The sequence below is a fragment of the Neovison vison genome, chromosome 6 (assembly GCF_020171115.1).
Source record: "Neovison vison isolate M4711 chromosome 6, ASM_NN_V1, whole genome shotgun sequence".
Classification (NCBI taxonomy): domain Eukaryota; kingdom Metazoa; phylum Chordata; class Mammalia; order Carnivora; family Mustelidae; genus Neogale; species Neogale vison.
This window is the reverse complement of record NC_058096.1, coordinates 121,953,325-121,967,258: the sequence shown is the minus strand read 5'-3', so window position 1 is coordinate 121,967,258 and position 13,934 is coordinate 121,953,325. Positions and strand designations below refer to the sequence as shown.

Genomic DNA, 13,934 nt, shown 5'->3' with positions numbered 1-13,934 from the left:
CAAATGTATTTATTTGGGAACCTAAAGTCCATTTTCTTCTTAATAGAGTTTTAGAAAGCTGCATTTGTTTAAAGAAAGTGAAACTTTAAAGAAGAAAAACTTCTAGAAGCTCTCAGAACCTCTAAGAATTTTTTTTAATTGAAGTATAATCAACACACAGTGTTACATTCGTTTCAGGTGTATGGCATCAGGATTCAACAGCTCTATAGGCTTTGCCGTGCTCACAAGCATAGGTACCATCTGTCACCATCCAACATTCCTGCAACACCTCTGACTAGATTCCCCACGCTGCACCTGTCATCCCTGTGACTTACTCATTCCGTAACTGGAAGGCTGTACCTCCCACTCCCCTGCATCCAGAAAGGAGGGGGGGAGCAAAATTATACCACTACAAATATGTTACCTATATATTATTTTATAGGTAAAATACAATGAAAGACATAATAATGCAAAAATTATTAGAGCAAGAGGAAAGCCTTTAAAAATTAACAATTTTTTTTAAGTTTGGAAAAAGTACCAATAAAATAAATGCATTTCAATACTAAAAGAATAAGGAGGAATACTAAAAGAAAAGGATTTAAAAAGGCACAATTGAGGGGTTCCTGAGTGGCTCAGTGGGTTAAGGCCTCTGCCTTTGGTTCGGGTCATGATCCCAGGGTCCTGGGATAGAGCCCTGCATCGGGTTCTCTGCTCAGTGGGGAGCCTGCTTCCTCCTCTCTCTCAATCTCTCTCTCTCTCTCTCTGCTGGCCTCTCTGCCTACTTGTGATCTCTATCTGTCAAATAAATAAATAAAATCTTTAAAAAAAAAAGGCACAATTGAGAAGAACTGAGAATGTATTTTATCCTTTGGAATACATTAAGATAGAATCTGTACCACTTTAACAGAGAAAAAGAGAAGAGATGAATATTGTGCCAGCTGGAAAGAACTAGAATTTCTACTTTTTTCCCAAATCTATGTGACTTGTGACAAGAATACTAGAGTCAGGATTTAGCTTGAGTTATTATGTGGAATATGGTTGGTTTTAAATCCTAAGGGTTTTTGGAGTTAAATTTGGCAACAAGAAAAAATTACGGTTCAGTGCTTGAAGAGACAAGGATCAAAGTAACATGTGACAGAGGAAAATATAGTCATTTAGATCCTAGTCTGCATTCCAGTTATTTAAGGAAGAATGAATGTCTTCAAACTGTGATGTACGCAGAAGTTAAAAGAGGAACGAGAGTCCTGGTTTGGTGAAGGACAGAAATCATCCACTTTAAGTCAGCATTGAGTCCTTGGGCACCAAACTTGTAAGTACTATCTCATGACTTGTTTATACTCATTGACACCAATCCTTTGGAAAATTCTGTGAGAATCAGCAGAACAAATGGTATAAACAAGCTTCTAATAAGACCATAGTGAAGGCTTTCAGACTCTTGAGGCCAGGTAAATTCAAATCTAAATAAAATATGAACAAGTGGCATTCTACAGTACATTAAGAAATGATATATCGGGGTGCCTGGGTGGCTCAATGGGTTAAAGCCTCTGCCTTCAGCTCAGGTCATGATCCTAGGGTCCTGAGATTGAGCCCCGCGTCAGGCTCTCTGCTCAGTGGGAAGACTGCTTCCTCCTTTCTGCCTGCCTCTCTGCCTACATGTGATCTCCATCTTTCAAATAAATAAATAAAATCTTAAAAAAAAAGAAAAAGAAATGATATATCACAACCAAATGGGATTTGTTCCAGAAATTAAGGATGGTTCAATCAATACTAAGAAATCCACTGATTTAATTTACTCAAATACCAGATATTTACTAAAGAGGAATATTATATGATCATCTCCATCAATGCTTAAAAGGCATTCAATCTGAGGGGTTTGAAGTGGCGGGGGTGTGGGAGGTTGGGGTACCAGGTGGTGGGTATTATAGAGGGCACGGATTGCATGGAGCACTGGGTGTGGTGAAAAAATAATGAATACTGTTTTTCTAAAAATAAATAAATTGAAAAAAAAAAGAAAATTAAAAAAAAAGGCATTCAATAATATTTAACATCTTTTCTGGATTAAAAAACAAAATAAAAAACAAAAATAATGAAATGAAAGATACTTAACATGGTAAAATATATACACAATTCACCCCAAAATCCAGCATTTTACTTAAAAAAAAAAATCACTAGAGAATTCTCTCTAAAATCAGAAAAAGACAAAGATGCCCACTAAATCCATTATTATTTATTATTGATTTAGAAGTATTAGCTAATGTAATTAGACAAGGGAAAATAAGATACAGGAAAATAAATTGGAAAGGAAGAGGTAAAAGTAACTTAATTTTCAGATAATAGGAGAGAAACCTGAAAAACCAAGGAAGTCAATAAAAAATCACCACACTCAAAAGGAAATCTGAACACAAGCACACAGAGGGAAGAAGGACATGTGATGACAGAGACAGAGATTGGAATGGGGCAGCTATGAGTCATTATTACATAGGAGCAAGCCAAAGGGTGCCAAGGATTGCTGACAACCATCAGAAGCTGGAAGAAGCAAGGAAGGATTCTGCCCAAGATCTTTCAGAGGGAACATGGTTCTGGCCACATCTTGACCTCAAGATATCCAGCCTCCAGCACTGTGAGAGAATAAATTTTTGTTGTTTAAGCCCCCCCCCCAAAAAAATCACCACACTCAAGAAAATAATTCAAATTAACACAAAAATCAATAGCCTTCATATATACAAACAATATCTACTCAGATGATATAACGGAAGAGAAGACCCACCTCACTTAACCACAGCAGCCAAAAAAGAGCAAATGCCCGGGAATAAACCTTTTTTTAAAGAAATGTCCAAATCCAGTGTGAGGAAAACTTTAAAACACTCCTGGAACAAAGACAACTAGACTTGGACAAAAAGAAAGGTATCTCATTACTGGTTAGGACAATTCAACATCCTACAGCTCATATTAAATTTAATATAAATGGATTAAAAATATCAATTGTTTTCTCCATGAAGGTGGATGTATTCTAAAGATCATACTAAAAAAAAAAAAAATTCAAGAAGAGCCAGGAAAACACTGCAAAAGAAAAGGTTTCTGGCCCTACAGATACTAAAAACATCCTGTAAGACCCCTCTAAGTAAAAAAGGGTAAAAGCATTGAAACAATGTGAAGAAAGGCCAGTGGAAGAAACAGACCCAAGTACACAGAGATATCTGGTATATGATTAAGGTAATATTTCAAATCATCACAGAAAAGACAGACTTTAAAACAAATGATGTCCCTGACAATTCTATTGTCCTTTGGTAATAAATAATAGATCTCAACCTTACACCATACACTAGTAAAAACCTTGAAATGGATGACAGACCCAAACATAAAAAAATGAAACAATCCAAACTAAAAGAAAGCATTGGTGAATTCCTTTACGACCTGGAAGAGGGAAAGGTTTTTTCCAGCTATAATTCAAAAATCAGAAGCAAAAAAATTCAACAGTACATCCTGTTGGTGAGGCTGTGGAGAAAAGAAGCGTCTTCAGATGCTACTGATAGAAAGGCAAAATGGCACAATCACTGTCAAATTTGGCAAAATTTGGCAAAGCCTAACAAAATTAAAGCTGACTCACTTTTAAGACTCTCCCCAAAGACACTCTCCCAGCAAATATAAAACAACATATGCACAATGTTAATCACTGGCATTATTTCTAATTATAAAAGACTGGAAAGACCGCAAACATCCATCCACATCGGAACCAGGAAGTGAACGATAGTGCACCCATACAGTGGGATACTACACAGCTGTTGGAAAGAAAGTGAAAATTGCTCCATACTATGATTCACCAAATTCAGAATAGTATTATAATGTGAAAAAAGCAGGGTGCAGAACTAGTTTATTACTTTCTGTGTAAGAAAGGAGAGGAATATGAGTATGTGTGAATAAGCACATGAAACATAAAAAAGTTTCTATTCTTATTCACATATAAAGTCATACATGAATATATTTATTCATTTACTTAATTATTTACATATATGTTTACAAAGAAGACACACTAGAATGATGAACTAAAAGAACAGAAACAGAGCCCTGTGGTGGGGGTTAGTGGGGAGAGAGGGATGGAGTGGAAGGGACAGAGATGAAGAGAAAACTTCTCTATATAAAGAAGACTTTTAATATCATTTTAACAATTTAATGTTTTACATATTCAAAATATTAAATGAAGTCAAATTATGAAAAAAAGTAAATCCTAATGCTGAAAACAAACTGAAACAAACAAACCTACCTAAAATTAGTAACATAGCCACAAGTGAAAAGAATCCCTTCACAATTAATTCTGAATGAAGTAGTACTTTGTAGCCCCTTAGGGGGATATAGTCTAATGATAAAAAGGATTAAAAAGAAATCCTAAATTTTATTTGCAAGTTTTATTATTAGTAATAATAATATTGGAATTTTGAAATTATAAATGTAACATCTTAAAAAATATATGGGTGGGCAGCAATGTCCACAATAGCCAAACTATGGAAAGAACCTCAATGTCCATCAACAGATGAATGGATAAAGAAGATATATATATATATATATATATATATATATATATATATGAAATACTATGCAGCAATCAAAATAAATGAAATCTTGCCATTTGTGACAACGTGGATGAACTAGAGGGTATTATGCTTAGTGAAATAAGTCAATCAGAGAAAGACAATTATCATATGATCTCCTTGATATGAGGAAGTGGAGAGGCAGCGTGGGGGGTTTGGGGGGTAGGAAGGGAATTAATGAAACAATATGGGATCAAGAGGGAGACAAACCATAAGAGAGTCTTAATCTCACAAAACAAACTGAGGGTTGCCGGGAGTAGGGGGCTAGGGAGAAGGTGGTTGAGTTATGGACACTGGGGAAGGTATCTGCTATGGTGAGTGCTGTGAAGTGTGTATACCTGGCTTGATTCACAGACCTGTACTCCTGGGGCTAATAATACATTATATGTTAATAAAAAAATTTAAAAATTAAAAATTAAAAAGGAAAAAAATAAATGGGTGGGGCACCTGGGTGGATCAGTTGGTTAAGCATTCAACTCTTGATTTCAGCTCAGGTCATGATCTCAGGGCTATGATACTGAGCCCCATGACAGGTTCCATACTGGGCATGGAGCCTGCTTACGATTCTCTCTCACTCTCTGTCCTCCCATCCAAGGCAGGGGTAAAATATATATATATTTATATATATGTGTGTGTGTGTGTGTATTTATATATGTGTATATATATATAGATAGATAGATACATAAATATGTATCAAATAAGTAGATGTTACTGTTAGGATTGGTCCTGATTTTCAGTGTAAAAGAAGAGATAAAAATATGGAAACAAATAAGAAAATATCTATATTTAACCTTAAATTAGAATTATAAATATACCCATATCTATCTATCTATCTATCCATCTATCTATATCACATTCTGGTTTTATTATTTAAAGGTCTAGAAACAGTAACATGCCAATAGCAATGAACAACAGCTTTAGAGCCCCAATTTCAGTTTCTAAATACCATTCTCCACTAAAAGGAACAATGACCACTTGGAGAAATTATCAGCTTCCAAGTTGGAGGCAGGGAAAGTCCAAGGCAATCCTGGGGTATCCTCTTGTACCAGAGAGCAAGGATACATTCCAAGACAAATGATGACGTACTAAAAGGGCACAGGCCCACTTGAAGGAGTTTACCAAAAAGACAGAAGAGAATCAAATTCAGAATGACCTTGGCAAGCTGGAATGCTCACCCCAAAGAACACAGTACAAGCTGAGGGAGGGGAGTGTGAAGTGTGGGATGTGGGTTTAAAGAACCAGCTTTAACAGCTTCACGATGGAGGGCAACCTGACAGGGGAGCTGACTGGGTGGAAAAAAGCAGGGATACTCTCGAGCTGAGTATGAGCCCAAAGCTAGATCAGATCCCTAAAAAAAGCTACTGCAATATTATAAGCAGCAAAAAGAAACTGAGGATCTAAGTCATGCGAGGGAGAAACCTTTATTCCGTGAACTGAGACCTCCTGGTATTTATACATTAAGAGAACTGTTCTCGACATAATAGTTCTTCCTCTTCATAGTAGTTTCCGTTTTTAAACACGGAAGCAGCAGGCGCTGGATTAAATGCCTCTGGAGTGTGTGCGATTATAATCCCTGTTCCACAGGTGCAGAGACCTGGGCTAGATGAGATGAACTGATCATCCAGGTTACACAGCTAACAAAGGCAGACGTGTAACTTAAACCTGCATTTAGTTCTGAAGTCTATGATCAAAATGGTGAAAAGTCTGAAAAAATTTTTAAGAAGTCATATAAAAAACATCATTAAAGAAACTGAAGGTTTTGGGGCACCTGGATGGCTCAGGGGGTTAAGCCTCTGCCTTCAGCTTGGGTCATGGTCTCAGGGTCCTGGGATCAAGCCCCAAATTGGGCTCTCTGCTCAACAGGGAGCCTGCTTCTCCCTCTCTCTCTTTCTGCCTGCTGCTCTGCCTACTTGTGATCCCTCTCTCTGTCAAAAAAACCAAACCAAACCAAACCAAACCAAACCAAAGCAAACAGAGGTTTTGAGTCTGGGAAAGAAAAGCTTAAAGGGACACATGGCAGGTATCATCAAATATTTAAAAAACAAAAACATTCTGTATAGTTTCAGAAATAATGGGTATATTTACAAGCAGGCAGGTGAATCTAACAATGAAAAGAGCCACCTTGAGAAGCTAAGTACTGTCAGTACTACTGTCAGTACTAGCAGATGTGACTTTGGACTAGGCCTGGACTGTATCTTGACATTTGCTCTGACTGTAATTCAGCATGCTACCAGCAGCTAAGTAACTAACCAGCTGAGTCCACTGATCTCCCACCACACTGCTCATCTAACCCACAAAGGCCACATCTCTTCTCTAAGCCCAAACAGTGCAGCTTCCTGTCACAGTCTCCCTGAGGCTCCACCTATGCCAAAGCCCTCCCCAGTACCCACGGATAAGGAGAGCCTGAGGGGAGGAGGCAGCAGCCACACGAAGAAGAGAGATGCAATTAGGATTTGGGTACAGGACAGTAAGATGCCACTGAAGCAGAGGTTTCAAAGCCTCTGGTTAAAGAGGCACAGGTGCAGAGAAAGCCTTGGTTCAGCCTCACTGGGCAGCCATGTTAATTGTCAAGAAGAGCAGGCAACCAGGGTCACACAAAGTGTATTGTAGGGAAAATGCCTCCTTCCTTTCCCAGCAGAAATGAAACGATAAAATCCTAGCATTCAAAGACTCTTCTTTGAGAAAAGGCAGAAGCCAGGACTGAGAATTGTGCAGTTAGTAACAAGGGCCCTGAGCCAAGAAGCAGTTATCTCCAGCCCATCTGGATGTGGACAGAACCAGTAATGTGGGACAGACACGGCAAATCCGGACAGCCAACACCGCTTTCCTAAGACCACCAGCTAAAGGAGAAGACTGCACACCAGCATCAGGGCCCACTGTGCGCCCTTAAAACAAAGAGAATAATGCATCACTGAAAACCCTAATTCCGACCTAAATACCCATTAACAGAGCACTGAATACAGAAATTGTAGCATATCAAATCAAAGTAGTATTGGGGTGTTGGTTAAATTTAATCACTAAGTTTTATAGATAGCCTACACACACACACACACATACACACACACACATATATATATCTTAAAATCAGGGATTACATTTATTAAAAAAAAAAAAAGTACCAGCTCAATCCATGAGTTTATACTGACAGTGACAGGATCAATGGATTCTACGTAATGCCACCAGTGTCTGGGAACAAACAGAACCTGAAAAGCAAACAAACAAAAAGTAAGTTAGCACAAGAACAGCACATTTTGTTTTAATGTCAGAATCAGACCCTAATTGACAAAGCTAGGAATCCATATGAATTCATAGCAATATTTCTGTTGGAAAGGAAAACAAGGGAAAAAACCTCACAACCCCTTTCTTTTTTTAACCAGCGAGTTCATATGTTCCACAAAGGATGTTATTGCCAGCTTCCCCAACTTCTACTCTCCTTAATCCTGGGCCTGCACTGCCTGCATCTAAATCTTAGTAAAAGACACAGACTCTAATTTTTCCTCCTTTCCACTGCAAAACAGTTGCATGCATTCTGAGAAAGGGTATAGGGAAAACTAGAGGAAGTAGTTTCTGTCTTCTCACAATGTAAAATCTAGCCACTGAAGAAACAGCACGTTGAAAGGGGGCACTAGGTAGATGACTCAAAGGAGCCAACACTGGTGCCAGGGTGCCTCAGAAGAGGGAGACATCGGCATGAACCACGGATGGCAGGGGCAGCCCGGCATGCATGAAATGTGGTCTGAACCAGGGTTAGGGGACCATGTAGAGACAGCAAAGAATTAGGACACGCCAGGAGGGAAAGGTAGTGCCAACAAGGGAGGTTGGACTGCTGAGGGAGAGCAAGTAGGTCGGTCTCACTGTGGCAGACAGGGCAATGGGAGATAAATTGAGAGGGTTAGGTTAGGGCCAGAGGAGGGCCCTGAATTCAGAATAAAGAATCTCCATTTTATTCTGTAAGTATTAAGGAATTTGGGTGGGGTACAGAGGGAGAGAATCTTAAGCAGGCTCCACACTCAGCATAAAACCTGATACAGGAGGCAATCTCTCGAACCTGAGATCACGACCTGAGCTGAAATCAAGACTCAGATGCTTAACTGACTGAATGACCGAGGTGCCTCACTAAGAAATTTTTAGTAGGGGGATAGTTAAAATAGCAGTATCATGGGAGAGTCTGGGAAGGACAGGAGATTCTTACAGTGGCCCAACTACTAAGATCTAGAGATCTAAACAGGAAGGTATAGAAAACAAAAGCAACAGCCAGAGTCAAGAAGGACTGCATTTGTCCAGACTCAGTATGAGATTAGTACCCATGGAAGTTTGAGCAGAGCAGACAGGCTGATCCAAGGCTTTGGGGCTACAGATTTGGAAAATGGGTGGCACTTGCTTTGAGCGGGTGAAGCTAGGAGATAGGAAGAGAGCACCTTTTAGGAGAACGGAGCTCTAAGAAGGGCACTGCACTTCAATCAGTTCACGTATGTTTCGTCTGATAAGACAGTGGTAAGAGACGGACCCAGTTGGTAGATTAAAGAACAAGCAGGGTGTAAGGAACACTGATACCACAGACAGAACCACGTGTTTAAATCTGGCTATTAAAATAGAAGAAAAAATGAATTACCATCATGTCACATCCACCAGAATGGCTATGATAATAACAGGAATAATGGAAAAGAACAAGTATTGGTGAGGAGTTGAAGAAATCAGAGCCTTCACACATTACTTCGTGGGAATGTAAAATGGTGTAGCTGCCATAGAAAACAGCTGGGCAATTCCTCAAAAAGTTAAACACAGAGTTACCACAGGACCCAGCAATTTCACTCCTAGGTACATAACCAAGGGAGCTGAAAATATACCTTCACCCAAAAACTGGTTCTCCAATGTCTACAGCAACATTCTTCATAAATAGCTAAAAAGTAGAAACAATTCAAATGTCTATCAACAGATGAATGGATAAGCAAAAATATATGTTTAACAATGTAATATGTTCAGCCATAAGAAGGAATGAAGTACTGATAATATTCTGTAGGATGGGGGCGCCTGGGTGGCTCAGTGGGTTAAGGCCTCTGCTTTCGGCTCAGGTCATGATCCCAGCATCATGGGATTGAGCCACACATCGGGCTCTCTGCTCAGCAGGGAGCCTGCTTCCCCCCCCCCTCTCTGCCTGCCTCTCTGCCTACTTGTGATCTCTCTCTGTCAAAAAAATAAATAAAATCTTAAAAAAAAATATTCTGTATGATTGTATTATGTGAAAGAAGGCAGATACAGGAGGCCACTTGTATGACTGCATGTAAGTGAAGTGTCCAGATTAGGTAAATCTATTTAGATATAAAATAGATGGGGGGTTGTCAGAGGCTGGGGGACAGGTGCCTGGGGAGCAACAGCTAATAGGCTGAAGCAAGTTGCTCAAGTCAAATGATTTGAGTTGGAGTATTCACACGGGAAGGGAGTCAGAAAAGGGCCAGTGAGAAGGGGGTAAAGGAAAATAGGCAGGGAATAATTGAGGGAAGAAAATCTCCTTAAGAGACTAAGAAAACCTTTCATGTCATTAATAAAATATCAGACAGCAAATGCCAATGTTGTAGAGGTGGTTTTCCCTACTGGACAGCAGCACTAAGAACAAAATCTTTGGAAATGTTTCAGACACAGTTCTTTATAAAAGGACCATCCATGCTTGCTTAAAGCAAATCAATCTCAGTTCATTCTGCCTTTGTTGTCTCACCACCTGGATGCATTCCCAACTGCATTTTATGTGTCTGGGTTCTGGTAGAGTTGAAAAGATAGTAACTGTGAATAGACGTTCCAGGGGTGTTCAAGTACCCATGCCTTGACACTTTCTCTCTCTTTTTTTTTTATTTCTTTTTTTTTCCCAATTTATTTATTTTCAGAAAAACAGTATTCATTATTTTTTCACCACACCCAGTACTCCATGCAAGCCGTGCCCTCTATAATACCCACCACCTGGTACCCCAACCTCCCACCCCCCCGCCACTTCAAACCCCTCAGACTGTTTTTCAGAGTCCATAGTCTCTCATGGTTCACCTCCCCTTCCAATTTACCCAAATTCCCTACTCCTCTCTAACGCTCCTTGTCCTCCATGCTATTTGTTATGCTCCACAAATAAGTGAAACCATATGATAATTGACTCTCTCTGCTTGACTTATTTCACTCAGCATAATCTCTTCCAGTCCCGTCCATGTTGCTACAAAAGTTGGGTATTCTCTTAACCTTGTTAAAAATGACTGTGAAGGGCGCCTGGGTGGCTCAGGCAATTAAGCGTCTGCCTTTGGCTCAGGTCATGATTTCAGGGATCTGGCCGTGTCTGGGATCCCTGCTCAGGGGGGAGTCTGCTTGTCTCCTATCCCCGGCCGCACCTGCCACTGGCTCATGCTCTCTCTAGCACTCTCTCTCAAATAAATAAATAAAATCTTAAAAAAAAAAAAAAAGATTGTAAGTCCTTATTTTCCTCCAAAGTTATTCTCCTCTTCACCAGTAGAAAGAGCTATATTCCCTCTTCCCATAGTTCCATGACCTGTGAAGCTGAGAAGTTTGTTCCGAAGCCTTCTAACAGCAGAGAGCAGCAGGGAAGAAAATCATTTTCATTTGTGTTGGTGGGGAGGCAATATGGTATAAGGACATGAAAGAAGTTCTAGCTGGGGCACGCACTGAGAGGCAATCAGAGTTTTAAGGCCGCCATTACCTGTCCTGGGTTTAGTGTAACCGTATGTCTTCGAGCTTTGCGGAACTGAGGAAAACGTTTTAAATCAGGATTGACAACATTGATTTTACTGAACACACTAGATTCTTCATAAGGGATTCTAGTTGGATAAAGGAAAGGAGTGTCTTCAGGAGGAAAGAGATGCCATCTTTTCCTAGTTAAAAAAAAAAAATAAGGTAAGAGTTAGTACTCTGAACTTGAGACAAAACATCTAAGAAGGCAGGAGCTAAGTCTCCATTTTCATTCAGTCCATAAAGGAATACAGGGGAAATCTCAGGGGTCACTTGGCCCATCTCTCAGTAGCGGAATCTCCTGGGCAGACGCCCGGTGGAGATAAGGCGGCAGCCAGTGGATTATCTCCTAATGCCCTGAGGCAACCTTATTGCTGGGACAGGATATGGTTCGTAAGATCATTTTTTAAAAAATGTATTTTAGTTAAATTCAATTAGTTAACATATAGTGTATCATTAGTTTCTAATGTAGAGTACAGCTATGCATCTGTTGTGTATAACAGCCAGTGCTCCTTAATGTCCATCACCCAGTTACCCCATCCCTGCACCCATCCCTCCACTCCAGCAACCCTCAGTTTGTTTCCTATGGTTAAGAGTCTCTTACAGTTTGTCTCCCCTCTCTAATTTCATCTTATTTTATTTTTCCCTCCCTTCCCCTATGATCCTCTGTTTTGCTTCTTGAATTCCTCAGATCAGTGAGATCATATGATAAATGTCTTTCTCTGATTGACTTATTTCACTTAGCATAATACCCTCTAGTTCCATCCACCTTGTTGCAAATGGCAAAATTTCATTTTCTTTGATGGCTGAGTGGTATTTCATTGTATGTACCACATCCTCTTTATCCTTTCATCTGCCTGTGGACATCTGGGCTCTTTCCATAGTTTGGCTGTTGTGGACATTGCTGCCATAAACACTGGGGTGCAGGTGCCCCTTCTGATCATTCTTTCTTATCTCAAATCAAAGTCTACCTCTCATAAGCTGTTTCTGTCCCTGATTCTAGGGCTATCCTGAATGATCCCTCCCTTTCAAATATCTGTGTTCTTATCTTCTGCAGAGCAGCTGCCCATACTGCTAGCCATCAAAGAGTTTCCAGACTCTTCTCCCAGTTTGGATTGTAAATTCCTTTAGTCAAACTTGTGTTAAGTTAATCCACAAGGAAGAAAGAGGCCCAAATGATGCCACCCAACTAAAAAGTGGTAAAATATTAGAATTTTCAAAAAGAGAAAACTATAAAATGTTTCAGTACTTAAAATTTTTTGAAAACTTGAGGTGGATAAATCTTAAACCACAAGACACCAGACACACCCATACTTCAAGTCAAGAGTGGGGACATCTGAGGCAAGGAAGAAGAAGTGTGAAAAAGGAAGACACGCAGACAAAAATACACAGCTGGGGAAGTGGAGAGAGAGAGAAAGAGAAAGAGAGAGGGGGACACGGAGAAGAACGGGGCAGGGAAAGGGAGAGGGAGAGAACTAGTTCTGAGGAAAGGCTTAAAGCTCTCTTGTAACCCCTTGCAGTTACGGCGGGACCACTGTGTGCCTTTCAGTTGGCTGCTATTTTCAAACGAAGAAGTAGACACTAAAGTCTTACTTTGCCTTAGAGATAAAAGCTGCTCCATTCCACCATAGTTATGACCAGTTTGGGAGAATTCTTGGCATTTACTGTGTTTAGAATGTCAGAGCTGGAAGAACTCTCAAGAGATCATCAGGCTAATTCTACCTCCAAAGTAGTGGGAAAGGGACCCAGTGCTGGTTCAGTGTCATTCACTGGACTAGTGTTGGTAGTGGGCCCAGAACTAGGTTGCAGAGCTCCTGACCTCTTCAGATCCCAGCTCCTACCTCTGCCTCATGGCTGTGTTCCTAGAGGAAAAGCCATGAAGATAACAATCGCATACAATTTGTTTTGCTCCACTTAAAATATACAGTCAACCCTTCAACAACAAGGGGTTTGAATTGCATGGGTCCACATACGTGCAGATGTTTTTTCATAAATACAATACAGTACTGTATTGTATTTCTTATGGTTTTCTTAATAACATTTTCTTATCTCTAGCTTACTTTTTCTCTTTTAGGATTTTGTTTATTTATTTATTTGAGAGAGAGAGAATAAGTGAGCATGTGAACAGACAGAGGGGCAGAAGGAGAGGGAGAGGAAAGAATCTCAAGCAGACTCTGGGCTGAGCACTGAGTCTGATGCAGGGCTAGGTTCCATGACCCTGAGACCACGACCTGAGCCAAACCAAGAGTCAGATGCTCAACTGACTAAGCCACCTAGGGGCCTCTCACTTCCTTTATTGTAATAATACAGTATATAATACATATGACATACAGAATATGTGTTAATTGACTGTTTATGCTATTGGTAAGGCTTCCAGTCAACAGTAGGCTATTAGTGGTTAAGTTCTTAGGGAGCCAAAAGTTATATGCAGATTTTCAACAGTGAGGGGGTCAGTACCCCTAACCCCCTCATTACTCAAGGGTCAACTGCATATGCATCCTTGTCTTATTAATCAGAAAAGGTGGTCAATCACAAGGTTATCCCTTGATCAAAAAACGTTTCATTGTCCTGCATGCTGAAAAGAGAGTAAGGTTATTTGCCTGAAAGTAAACTTCTGACTCCAACCTCCCTTTCCTACCTAACCCCTTT

The 13,934-nt window shown here is 40.0% G+C and overlaps 1 protein-coding gene across 2 annotated transcripts in view; it reads right to left on the bottom strand.

Moving 5' to 3' along the window:
* Window positions 1–13,934, bottom strand: part of HSPBAP1 (HSPB1 associated protein 1) — a 62,803-nt gene that overhangs the window by 3,662 nt on the left and 45,207 nt on the right. The window contains exons 5-6 of one of the 2 annotated variants that reach the window (XM_044252206.1): window positions 11,257–11,428; window positions 7,685–7,768 (exon numbers count right to left, since the gene is read on the bottom strand). In XM_044252206.1, coding sequence (XP_044108141.1) covers window positions 7,685–7,768; window positions 11,257–11,428 — 256 coding nt within the window. The remainder of the gene's footprint in view (window positions 1–7,684; window positions 7,769–11,256; window positions 11,429–13,934) is intronic. The other variant, XM_044252207.1, reaches the window with a different exon arrangement.